This window comes from Triticum dicoccoides, chromosome 4A (genome assembly GCF_002162155.2).
Source record: "Triticum dicoccoides isolate Atlit2015 ecotype Zavitan chromosome 4A, WEW_v2.0, whole genome shotgun sequence".
NCBI classification, from domain to species: domain Eukaryota; kingdom Viridiplantae; phylum Streptophyta; class Magnoliopsida; order Poales; family Poaceae; genus Triticum; species Triticum dicoccoides.
The window spans coordinates 723,334,733-723,348,170 of record NC_041386.1 but is presented as its reverse complement, the minus strand read 5'-3'; the positions used below and the strand labels follow the sequence as shown (position 1 = coordinate 723,348,170).

General features: G+C 45.5%; 1 protein-coding gene across 1 annotated transcript; it reads left to right on the top strand.

Annotated features, from left to right (window-relative positions):
• The first annotated feature begins 7,949 nt into the window (after positions 1–7,949).
• Positions 7,950–12,976, top strand: LOC119288187 (extra-large guanine nucleotide-binding protein 3-like). The gene is made up of 9 exons (XM_037567812.1): positions 7,950–9,446; positions 9,529–9,666; positions 9,790–9,894; positions 10,015–10,197; positions 10,665–10,842; positions 10,928–11,172; positions 11,436–11,608; positions 11,908–12,105; positions 12,291–12,976. The coding sequence occupies exons 1-9, from the start codon at positions 8,367–8,369 to the stop codon at positions 12,724–12,726; spliced, it is 2,736 nt and encodes a 911-aa protein (XP_037423709.1). The 5' UTR covers positions 7,950–8,366; the 3' UTR covers positions 12,727–12,976.
• Positions 12,977–13,438: the final 462 nt, after the last annotated feature.

The window sequence follows — 13,438 nt, the reverse complement described above, 5'->3', positions numbered from 1 at the left end:
CATCTAGGGAGTAGAAAACAAACAACAACCCTCAAGTGTCCGGTAGTCGGACACTGTTTCGAGTCAACTCCGGCTCCATTCCAAAGTGCATGTTGCAATTTTGAAGATTTCTTTTCCACTTATTTGATCTTTATCATGATTAGGGCACATCTAAATGTGTCTTAGTTATTGCACATTTAAATAACTCAATCAAGCATAAAAAATCCGCATGAATTTTCAGGTAAAATCAATGACATAGAACTTAAATGTGCAATACTACACATCTAGATGCGCTTCAGCAAAACTGATTAATTAATTAACGGCGTCTGCTTCCGCACGATGATCTGCAAAGGGAAATCCAAGGAAACTCACAAGCTGAAGGTTGAGCCGAGACAAATAAGCAACAAGATGTAGGTGCGCCTTTGGATCAGGCCAACGGCGACTGCGTGTTGATGGAACTGTTTTGCGTACGTGCAAGTGACAGCGATGCTTGCTCATAGAAACTCTAGCAGACTCTCGCTATCGCTAGTACGGTAATTTTGATCGAAAATATACACTTTAGCAGAATTGTCATTTCGTGCGGATTCACCGACCCCCGAGCCTCTGTATTTGGTGGTAGGGATGATATAGTGCGCCCTTCATCCACCTAAATTTTGGTGTCATGGACATTTTAGGACATGTATTACCTTCCGTCGTCGTCCATATACCCGTGTCACGGCCGTTCGATGTGACCCCTGCCGCCTGGGTCGCTTTCACTGAGTCGTTCCCGGACCTCCCACGCCTCACCACAACCCTGCGCATGCTTCCTGTTGTTCGGCCCAATCACCCCTTTACCCGCGCGACCTCATGTTTTTTTGATGACTTTCCTAGAGGTAAATTTCCTCGATCTTTTCTTGTAAATTTATTATAGCGGCTAATAGATTTCTGTTGATGACATAGGATTCGAATTTTGTGTAGATGGAGCTGTTAGTAGAGCAGTTTTTTGATGATTCATCGTCCAATTTGAGCTTCGCAATTTGAGCTTCGAGTCCGAAAGCGAAATCATGGATGCTGAAGAAGACGAGGTTTTTTTGATGGATAGCGGCAACCAAAACGAGGAGGAATCTTGCGGGATCGTAGGGTGGTCATGTGACGATTCACCGTAACAGAATCGAAGGCCGCGAAAAGCTCATGCACGACTACTTTCTGCCGTGTTGCACCTTTGCTGCGTACGTATTTGGCGATGCTTCCGCATGACCTAACGCTTGGTCTGTCGGCGAAACTTTAGATGATTGCATATGACATTCCTGCAGATACATTGGATGAGTATCTTTGAACGGCAAAAGATACAACTATAAAGTGCATGGAAGTATTCGTTGATATTGTGATGAGGGTTTATGGAGAGCAGAATCTGCGATCACCCAATGTTGTGGACACGGCGAGGCTTTTAGCGGTGAACGAAGCAAGAGGTTGTCCTGGTATGCTAGGAGTGTGCACTCTACACGTTGGTGGTGGAAGAAGTGTCCTGCTCTTGGCACAGGGTCATTGTCATGATCCAACAATAATTTTGGAAGCGGTTGCCTTCGAATATTTGTGGATTTGGCATTGCTACTTTTGGTTGTCTGGGTCTTACAAAAACATTAATGTCTTCCGAAGATCTCATCTGTTTGATACCGCTACACCTTACAACTTCATGGTGAATGGCCATCAATATGAGCAAGGCTACTATCTTTCATTGCTTCCTCAAAACAAGAGTTCCACGGGCGGCTGCTCCTGAACGAGCTGCTCATGCTCAAACTGATCAACATTGCTGATGACATCTATCTATCTTGATCAATTTGTGAAGACGATTCCTAATTCTAAGACTAGAAAACTGAAGCATTTCATCAAGGCACAAGAATCAACGAGAAGGACAATGAGAGAGCATTTGGAGTGTTGAAAGCAAGGTTTGCAATTGTCCGGGGGGCTGCTTGTTTCAGGAACAAAGATGTATTGGCAAAGATCATGACAGGTTGTGTGGTCCTACAGAACACGATCATCAAGGATGAGAGGTGCTAAGCATCATTGAATATGAAAATATAAGTGTAATCGCCAGGCCTCGCAATCACTCAAACCGCATTCAAACATTTCTTGAGGTGTACCAGAAGATTTGAAAACCTGGCCTCCTATAATCAACTGAAGAAGGATCGTATTGACCATCATTTGAAGCTAACTTAATGATGGTGTGTTTAAATTTTTAGAATTCATTTAGTTGTAATAATATTTATTGGATTGTTTAACCTAAATTTTCGTGATAAGGTAAAAAAGAAAAAGAAAAAGGCCACATTATGGTGGCTATGTGTTTGTGCACAGTCTTCGCAGCCTTCAAAATATTATGGGAGCGTGCTCCATATACGTTATCAATGCTACGAGTACGGCGGCTCTGCTAGAGTTGCTCTCACGTAAGTGTAGTGAAAGAAAGACGATGCCAATATACAAAATCGTCATGGCTGAGGTGATTAAATAGTTGGAATTTGTGGAAGAATTTTGTAAAGTATTACTCCTACCTCATTCGACGATCTCAATAAAAAGACGTTGGGAAAACCTTATCCCCTCGGATTTGTTAATCCTTCACTGGAACTGAATTTCTCCGTTTGTTCAGTTGGATTCCTCTCTTCCAGAGATGCTCGGTCTCTGTTGCCCGCTGTACATGTAATCTCGTGCCTATAGGCGACCACCCATCCAGCAAGTCTTATTCGTTTGATCGATTCTCCTGGAAAGTCGTCCGTGGCGACGGACTAACACATCACCCGTTATTAAAAAGAAGAAGAAGTTCAGGCCAAAGTTATTTAAGAAAAAAACAGACTAGCTATAACATAGTCCTTCGTCCCAAATTACTTGTATTAGATTTGTCTAGATACGGACTAACCTGTCGGTTGTAGAGTAATATCGGGAAGTTCACGGTCGTACGCATTTGTTTCTCACTGTTCTCTACCCTTGGTTTCCAAGAAAGAGAACGAAATGTTCATTAGCTATTTTGATTGATGCCTGCCTCGGTCGGTCCCCTGACTGACATGCTCCAGCCTCCATTTCGTCAACCGGACGTGGTTTAGGTTTGCATGCATGACGTGTGCCAGCTCCTTCATGGGTCCAGCGCCGTCTTCATCCGACTTTCAGAGGATCTTCAGTCTCACTCATTTTTCCCATGCGGGGCAGTTTCACTTTCACAAGGTGTAGTCTCTATTTTTAATGGAGCAGTTGGTAGTCTCGCTTCCAGGTTTTTTTTCGTCCCACCACTTTCGTCCGGTTTTTTTTCGTAGGTTAACCGTCGTAGATTTTTTCCGTCGCCTCCCTCACTTCATTGGTTTATTTTCACTTCACCCTCTCACACAACGAAAAAAACTGAACGGATCAGAACTTTCCATAGTGACGCAAATTATTTAGTAATGTCTTTATGTAAAAGAATCAATCACAATCAATTTCTAAAGATCAAATCTAAATTATTTAATCTTCATAACGTTTGTTTCCTTCCGAATCACGTCCATAACTTTTCTTCCTTGTTTGGGCAAAAACTGTTTGGTAGCAGAGATTAGGAAACTTCCTATGAGTGTAGTAATAGGAAGTATTCTTTTTCTTAATGATTCGTTTCCATGCATGAAACTGAACGGATCAGAACTTTCCATACTGACGCAAATTATTTAGTAATGTCTTTATGTAAAACAATCAATCACAATCAACCTCTAAAGATCAAATCTAAATTAATTAATCTTCAGAACGTTTGTTTCCTTCCGAATCACGTCCATAACTTTCCTTCCTTGTTTGGGCAGAAACTGTTTGGTAACAGAGATTAGGAAGCTTCCTATGAGTGTAGTAATGTGAAATATTCTTTTTCTTGATGATTTGTTTCCATGCATGATGATAGTAAATTAGGCCAACATTCACCACTATTTATCAACGTCATCAATCTTATCCATTCCTACCAGTTTTAAGGGAATCTGCTCGCTATGTCTTTTTTAAGAGGATCCGCTCGCTAAGTCGTCGTCGCACGTTATTTTCACAAGCAATTCCCTTAAAAAAACACAGCGTCCTACCTCGACTTCCCTACCTGGACGCCGCCGCCGCCGCCCACCGATCTCGCCGCCTCCCGGCGATCCCCTCCTCCCTCCCGCAGTTCAAACGACCCACTTTTTTGGCCACAAGCACCGCCTGCCTCTTCGCCCATGCGTCACCCCTCCTCTTCACCATAGCCACGAGCACCATCCGAGGCGGAGCCGCGACGCCTCCACAGATGCGGCGGAGACACCATATCCAGTGGAGACGGCGGTGTAAATCTTCTACTCTGCTCCTTCCCCTGGTTACCGGCCTGCTCCACGTCCCCTCTGCTTTGTGTGGATCTGCTCATGTGCAGCAGTAAACTTTATTTAGGTAGAACTATTCTTCTAGGCCTTTTTTTGTTACTTACAAATTGACTTTTTTGAGCCAATGCTTACGGCATGAAGTATCTCTACTCCTAATGGAGGAGTTGGTAGCCTGGTACGGTTTATTTTCGTCCGGTTTTTATTCGTCACCTCCCACCACCCCGACCAACTGGTTTTTCTCCTTTCCATTAGAAACCCAAATCTTATTGAAGGAGATATCTTGTTTCGTGCTTACTTTGGCAAGTTCAGAATTCAGAACTCACACCATATATTTGAGATTACCTTCCTAAAATATAGACGTAATATTTTCCTCGATAACCTTCCAAAAAAATAAGATAATCCTCAATAACAAATCATTAATCCTGCATACTATGTCATTATTATTATCTCCACTATTAATTGACTATCACAAGTTTCCTAAACAACAAAAGAACATATCTTTTACTTGTGGGCGTACGCATCCGCGCACCCTACGGAGGACGTCGTGCGCTACACATGGAGGATGTCGCGGCTGATACTCGAGAATGCCAAGGTGTGCATCACGAAGTCTAGGATGGCCATGACGGAAGGCGTTTCGTCATACCACCACGTACATGTGTTCGTGGACACGGTCAAATTATATTTCTTGTCATTAATACACAGAGACACGGAGACTACATTCTCAAATCAAGTGTGTCCATTCAAATGTCAGGAAATTCGTTAAGGAAATGTGTCCTACAATACTTGGTAGTCGCCGTCATTCGTAGGAGCCATTCATGCGAAAATATTTTGGAAATCAAGCGCTGAATCAATTTGGAAATAAAACCATTAATGTAATTAACTAACTAGACGGTTAATTATGTATGTAATTAATTAGGTCCATTTAATTAGAATTTTTTTCCACTCAATCAATTTTGAAACCAAGTCATTAATGTAATTAATGGTTTCGGTAGACACTTAATTATGCCTATAGATAATTAGAAGTAGTGATTTTTTCCAATTAGGTGGGCAATTAGTCGATTTGGTTGGCAGTTAATCAAGCGTGCGAAGAATTAGGTAGGTTGTTAATTATTTGTGTAATTAATTAATTAAGCAAGCAGTTCATCGCGTTGAATCATTTCAAAGCGCTCGTCGACAAGGACAATCAACAGGCTCTCAGCGACATGGTCGAGCACCACTTGCCAACATGGGCAACGAACACCATGCGCCCGCGACATGGACGACCTAACGTTCACCAAGATGGATGACGGCCATGCTCTGCAGGATGTCCACATGTTGACGGTTTTCGAAACGTTCGTGGATGAGTACAACACGACACTAGATTGACGAGGTGGTTCATGCTATAGTTGAAAGGGAGAGTGCTCCACGAATAAGAAGGAAAAAATTAACTAAAGCGACCAAGTGGTCCATGGTGTGGGAGATGGAAAGAGTGTTCCAAAAATATAAAGTGAAACAAAAAACAAAGATTATTATAAAAAAATAAGTAGAAATGAGAATTAAAACTGGCGAGGAAGGAGGAAGAAGAAGAAGAAGAGGCATCACAGACAAACGCGCAGATGTTGGCGTCAACGAAATGGGTTGGCGAAGAAACTAGGAGTAGAAGATGTGGGGAAGGATGAGGAAGAGAAGAACATCAATTATCCCTTCTAGCAATGAATGGTATATGAGCTGGAGGTGGAGCTTATTGGTGACTAGGAATACTTTCAGGTTGCCACTTACCTCCCATGTCAGTGTGCATTTGCGAAGTTGAATGGACCTTTGAGACTGATCTCTATAGTTATTTATTAGTTTATGTCAATAGTAAGTGTTAGTTTAATCGACTTTATTATACGGTAAATATGAAATATTTCATATTTGTTGCAATGCATGACGAAGGTGAGGTGGGTGTCCTTTGATTTTGATTTTAAAGGAGGCTCTAGCGAGAAATGTCCCACTAAGGCGGGAAACCGAGTGAGAAAGGGAGGGTCCGAGAGAAAAAAGGGGGCGATACATTGTGGGGAGGGGGGGGGGGGTTGTGTTGGACCCATGTGTTGGAGATAACATGGGGGATTGTCCGAACAACCGCATTTCTTCCTCATATATGGTCTAAATTTGGGGGAGCCCGGACTGTCCATACAATTGAATTTTGAAGAGCCTACTAAGCGTTCGTTTGATGTTCGAACACGTCTCAACCTTTGAGAACAAATAAGCCTTGACCTTACAGACGACCTTAATCATTTATTCGATTAATTTATATATGCATAGCTCGTAGTAACGCACGGGCGTTCTGCTAGTTTCTATAGTAGAGGAATTTACCAGCCCGTGGAATGGTGCTGCTTGATCCACTGGTGATCGGTGGTTATTAACCGTTTCTCGGTGTATCTTTGGTGAGTTGGTTCCATTTGTTTGATCGATTCCCCTGTAAAGTCGTCGGTGCTGACTGACTTTGACTGACCCAACTACTAGTAGTTCAGACAAGACAAGACGAGAATATATTTTCGTCAACAAAGAAAACGTCACGTTCACTAAAAAGATAAGGCCCGCCTTTGGTCAACTTGGGCGTCTCGCATGCACGATGCCAGTTGCCACCTGCCTCAACGCCTTGGCTTCGGTTGCCATCTGCAAATAGACCTCGCATGGATCTTCATCAAATTCACGTGGTAAATTCTCATTACCGGTGTACTCGTACTTGCGTAGTTAGCTACACTACAGTACTGTTTTGCTCCGCTGGTGAGGTAGTGATCGATGGCAATCAGCACTAACATGTCTGTTTTGAATAGGTGTTAATTCAAACTGTGACGCTTGTTATGGATCGAGAGTAGTACTTCCATTGCATAAAACCATCATACCGGCGCCATGTTATGGCAAGACAAATGCAAGGCGCGGTGAGTTTTCTTGTTTGAAAACCGCTTCTATAAGAGTTCTAGAATTGCCCGGCAATACCCCCCCTCCCCAAAGCCCTTGGAGTAGGTGTAGTACATATCTGGTGCTAGGGGAGCGCCTAAGCTTAGGTGGTCCAGGAGCTCCCCAACCGTTGGATCTAATCAAATGGCTACAAAAATAGTTTGTGTAAATTTGTGAAAAAAACCCAAGGACTCTGGTATTTACATCCAGATCCAGCATATGATGAGATAACCATTGGATTTTAGATCAACGGCTAAGGAGCTCCCGCTCTCATAGCACCTGATATTTTTTCAGAGTAGGTGCCAATCTCTTACCTTCGACATCAATTAATGCCCTAAATGGACCCCGCCAAATCGGATCACAGTCCCTCCGTCATCGGGGGGGTTCATCTGTAACGTACTCCCTCCGTCCGGAAATACTTGTCATTGAAATGGATGTATCTAGATGTATTTTAGTTCTATATACATTCATTTTCATCCATTTTAATGACAAGTAATTTCGGATGGAGGAAGTATATCATAATAAAATTCCTCAAGAGACGGATCAAAGGATGACGATTGAGGAAAAACCAAACGCATACATCTTCGCGGCTTGGTAAGAACGGATGAGCTCGTGGCTGGGGAAGCAGGGAGTATCTCTGAAGGTATTTCCTGTAGCCGTTGATTAATTAACTTGTTGCCACTCTACTAGTCCAGGCACTCACACCACCGCACCAGCGGCGAAATATCCCCAACGGCCGTCGTCTCCTCCCCAGGTCTGAACCCGCTCCCTCCCTCTCGCCCACCATTTTCCTTTCCACCCCGGAGTTCGGCGGTAAATCTCGATTCCGCGGTTGGTGGCGCGCGGCCGGTCCGTCCGTCCAACCGCGCCGTCCCTTTCCCCGCCCGGCGGCTTGACCCGTTCCACAAAGATTTCGATTTTCCTCTTTCCTCCGGTTGACCGGCCTTGCCGATGTGCGGTGGTGGTTGGCGGGGTGGGCAGCGCAGCGCAGGGCCTTGACCGTCGCCCAGGCAAGCCAGGCCGGATAGGGCGCCGGCGGCGGCGAAATTCCCCACCAAAGGTCAGAGCTTTTTTCGACTCCACCGAGCTCCTTGCCCGGCGGGTGTTCGGCGGATTGCGCCGGAGGAGGGGAGCGGAGGGGAGGGGGAGATGGCGGGGGCGACGGAGGCGGCGACCTGGGAGGAGATGCTGCGGCGGATGCTGCCGCCGGGGGCCGCCATCCCGGAGGGCGCGGCGGGCAACCTCGACTACTCCATCGCGCTCGAGTACGACGGCCCGCCCGTCGCCTACGAGGTCCCCAGGATCGCCCCGGTCGACATGGCCGACGTGCCCACGGCCGAGCCCGTCTCCGCCTCCTACGGGCTCCTCGGGAACGGCGGCGCCGCCGTGCCCGTCGCGCCCGTCTTCAGGCCGCCGGCGAGCCGGGCGCGCGCCCGGGCGGAGCCGCCGCAGGCCAGGGGAGGCGCGGGGCCGGCCGACTCGGCGCCGCGCGACGAGGCCTCCAGGCCGGCAGCCCGGGCGCGCCAGGAGCCGCCGTCGCCCGTGCAGGTCAGGAGGAGCTCAGAGTTTGCCCATTCAGGCCCCCAGAACGAGGGGTACTCCGACTCTGACGACGACTCCCGGCGCTCCGTGTCGCGTGAGTCTGCGCCGAGTTACCGGGCCCAGAACGACGGGGGCAGGCATGCCATGGCTGCGCCCGAGGGGAGGAGGTCTCACGTGGTGACCTTCGGGCTGGCTGATGATAGCAAGTATGACCAGAGCAGTGAGCTTGACGACACCAGGTCGGAGCAGTTTGTGGCGGTGACCAGGACGGAGAAGAGGGGGAAGACCTGCGACCGGTGCGGCAAGAGGAAGTGGGAGAGCAAGGAGTCGTGCATCGTCTGCGACAAGAGGTACTGCGGCTACTGCCTGCTCAGGGCTATGGGGTCGATGCCGGAAGGCCGCAAGTGTGTCACTTGCATTGGCCGGCCGATCTATGAGGGAAAGCGGTCGAAGCTGGGGAAGAGCTCGAGGATATTATCACGGTTGCTCAGCTCGCTGGAGGTAAGGCAGATCTTGAAAGCCGAGAAGGAGTGCCAGGCAAACCAGCTCCGGCCCGAGCAGCTCATCGTCAATGGCTTCCCTCTTTGTCAAGAAGAGATGTCAGACTTGCTTAGCTGCCCACGGCCTCCTCAAAATCTGAAGCCCGGAAGGTATTGGTATGACAAGGAGTCTGGCTTATGGGGAAAGGTAAGCCTCTTGGTAGTAGAGGAAACATAGTCATATTTGAGACCTGTACTTGCTGCTAATAATCTTCCGTTTACCCTGTCAGGAAGGGGAGAAGCCAAACCGGGTTGTCAGCACTAACCTCAACTTCAATGGAAAGATTCAGCCCAATGCTAGTAATGGCAACACTCAGGTTTATATGAATGGAAGGGAAATCACCAGCATCGAACGGAAAATTCTGAAGGTATCGATGCGCACTCTAAGCTACACAGAATTGAGAATCCTTATCTTTTTGTGTATATCACAATTATGGGGTGCCTGTATTTTGATTGGGCTTTTCACAATATCTGCATTATTATTCTTACAGTTTGCACAAGTTCAGTGTCCCCGCGATACTCACTTTTGGGTCTATCATGATGGTGGATATGAGGAAGAAGGCCAAAATAACATCAAAGGGAAGATATGGGAGTCAGTATGTATCATGTTCAATGCAGTTTCAATTCTTTCCCCTTCCTTTCTTAAACTAATGCATCCCTTCTTTTTGTTTGTTTGTTTGGTTTTAACATGATTTTCTGTATCCCCTGTTATGCAGCCTTTGACACGTTTTGTGTGCACCTTGGTTTCACTACCGGTGCCTCCTGCAAACTCTGTAGAGCCCAGAGATGATGCTCCTTATTCAGCAAGAACAGTGCCCGAATACTTAGACCAGAAAAGAATACAAAAACTTCTTATTCTTGGATCACCTGGAGCTGGAACAAGCACCATTTTTAAGCAGGTCAGACCGTGTTCTTGTAGAAAAATTTAATGCATTAGGTTCTGTTAGATGTTTATTTTGTTTGGACTTCAACTTACCTATATGCTTCCAGCGAACTATGGCTGGAAGTTGATTGCTAAAGTTTTTCCCTACATGTAGTAAAGCGGTTTGGTGTATAAACTTTTTTTTACTGTTCTGGAGTTTGGCTAGTTTTTTACATTTGTAAATGTTTCGGATGACACTTGTATGCGTGCCATGATACATTCTTCTGCAAGCTAGCGGTATTTATACATTAGTCTAGTCGCCGTAGCCTCATAGGTATCTTTGCTTCAAACAAATGTCTCAAAGTCTTTATGGAATATCATACAAGTTGTTCATCATCAGTTTATCATGCAATCTCCAGCTGAATCCTGACAGTCCAGTTCATTTACTTTTGACTTTTTATTTATCTTGTATGTATTTTCATGGTGTTTGGTTTTACAACACAGGCTAAGTTACTATATGGAAGTAGATTTACCCCAGAAGAACTTGACAATATCAAACTAATGATCCAAAGCAACATGTTCAAGTACCTTGGGATTCTGCTAGAGGGCCGTGAGCGCTTCGAGGAAGAGGCTTTGGCTATATCAAACAACCCAAACTCAGAGGATGAGGATACCCAACAAGGTAGCAAGGAAACTAATGTTTCTTCCACTAATGTTTTTGAAGATCATATGCAGGCAGCATGCTGAAGTTGGGGTTTTTTATGCAGATGGAAACGAATCGAATGGTTTAAATTCCTGCATATACTCAATAAATGCCAAGCTGAAGAAGTTCTCAGATTGGCTTTTGGACATCATAGCAATGGGAGACCTAGATGCATTCTTCCCTGCAGCTACACGTGAATATGCTCCAGTTGTTGATGAGTTGTGGAAGCATCCTGCCATACAAGCAACATATAAAAGAAAGGATGAATTGTATTTTCTCCCTGACGTTGCTGAATATTTCTTGAGCAGGGTATACATCAAACCATTTATATGTGATTTCAGTGCGGAATGGTCCCTTACTTTAACCTGTTCACAGCCTGTATTACAAAGATTATGCTGCACCGGCACTTCATATTATGACAACTAAGCGTTTCTGGACTTCACCCATCGTCCTTCCTTTGTCTAGAATGGTCCAGCATTAGCACAGTGCATGCCCCTCGCTTTTGTTTGTGTACACAGTAATTGTTATTTGAGTACCTAAATTGATTTGTCTCTTTTATGCCATCCTTGCAGGCTATTGAAGTATCAAGCAATGAGTATGAACCTTCAGAGAAAGATGTCTTGTATGCTGAAGGAGTATCACAAGGAAATGGATTGGCCTTTATTGACTTCACTCTGGACGAACGGAACCCTATGTCAGAACTCTATGGTGACAGTCATGACCCAAGCTCTCAGGCACAAAACAAGTAAACTCTCTTCCTGTCTCATGTCTAAACTGCATCTAAATCCTTCTATTTGCTGTCTACAGTTTACCTGAAAAAGTCTTGCAATCTTTTTAAAGATATTAACATTGATGTCGGTATTGTGGAACGTATCTGTTGATCGTGGTGAAAAGGCATAGCCACTGCAATTTTTCCCTACTTCATCAGTAGTGCAGTATGTAGGTTGCCTGCTTTTTGCATTTGCATGTGTTGATCACTCTTTCCTCATGAGAAACAAGTTGCAAAAAACTTAAATTTTCTCATCTACTTTTATCCCTTATCAGATATCAGCTGATTAGAGTCAACGCCAAGGGCTTGAATGAGGGCTGCAAATGGGTTGAAATGTTTGAGGATGTCCGCGCTGTTATATTCTCTGTAGCACTCAGTGACTATGACCAGCTGGGAGCCCCTGCCAGTGGCAGCAGTAGGCGCCTCGAGAATAAGATGATTCAGAGCAGGGACTTGTTTGAGGCCACAATCAGGTAAAGTAACCTTCTCAGTTGCATTTGCGAAATGGTCCTGTAGGGGCTAAGAATCTGGTAAACTGCACATTACTGATTCTGTCTTGCCTAATATAGAGAATGAGAACATTTTTACAGCTTGCCTAGGGTTAGCTAAGCTCAATTCCTAGATGAAAACTTACTGAATCTATACATTCTTTGCCCAGGCACCCGTCTTTCCGCGACACACCATTCGTCCTGGTGCTCAACAAGTTCGACATCTTCGAGGAGAAGATCGGGCGGTCCCCGCTGACCGCCTGCGAGTGGTTCAGCGACTTCGACCCGCTCCGCACCCACAACAACCAGTCGATGGCGCAGCAGGCCTTCTTCTACGTGGCTATGAAGTTCAAGAACCTGTACGCGGCGCACACGGGCGACCGGAAGCTCTTTGTGTGGCAGGCGCGCGCCCGCGACGGCCCCACCGTCGACGAGGCCTTCCGGTACATCAGGGAGGTGCTGCGGTGGGAGGACGAGAAGGAGTACGGGGGATTCTGCCCGGACGAGTCCTTCTACAGCACCACCGAGCTCAGCTCCTCCCGCCTCGTCGAACAGGATTGGCAGCAACATCCCGCCGCCGACCAGCGACCAGGGAGCGGCGCATAGGCTGTTGCTGCTAGTTGTACAGTGCTGCCGCCGTTGCTGTGTTAGCTAAGCCAGCGTTTATACATACAGCTTGTTTCAGAGTGGACCGTTGTTGTGTAGTGGTAAAAATTTGGTGATAGATATAGCTCAAGGGAAAACACATGGCTGCCTTGTGATACCATTTGGTTCTGAGCTTATGGTGATGGATCTGTTTGGGGTTCATGCAGCTGGAGAAATCAAAATGCTCTGCACCAGCTTAGATTGATGTCAATTTTTGTCCATGTTTGCCTTGCCAAATTTAGGCAATTTTTTCTACTTTCTCTTTGGCCAACAGTAGAAGGTTTTGAACCGGGCTTGGGGAAGGTAAAGGTGCCTAGCGAAATTTTAGTAAAAATTCTAATGGACACTTGCCTGTATCTCTTTGTTACTCCCTCCGTCCGGAAATACTTGTCATAAAAATGGATAAAAGAAGATGTATCTAGATGTATTTTAGTTCTAGATACATTCCTTTTTATCCATTTTGATGACAAGTATTTCGGACGGAGGGAGTACTACTTACTAGATCTTCATCGCCAATATCTCAAGGGTTCCCCTGAAAGATATATTACACAGCATGAATCAGCCAAAGGAAAAATAGCAGATATTAAACATGTTTACAATAACAATGATATTAACTCATTTAAAAACGATTTATTTCTTTATTTTTTGCAGTTTCGGTTCTCTGCACATATGT

Bases quoted from the DNA above. Each gene is read 5' to 3' on its own strand.
- LOC119288187 (XM_037567812.1), top strand. From the start codon at position 8,367: ATGGCGGGGGCGACGGAGGCGGCGACCTGGGAGGAGATGCTGCGGCGG. The intron at 9,447-9,528 runs GTAAGCCTCTTG...TTACCCTGTCAG, and splicing joins AGTCTGGCTTATGGGGAAAG to GAAGGGGAGAAGCCAAACCG. The intron at 11,173-11,435 runs GTATACATCAAA...CCATCCTTGCAG, and splicing joins CTGAATATTTCTTGAGCAGG to GCTATTGAAGTATCAAGCAA.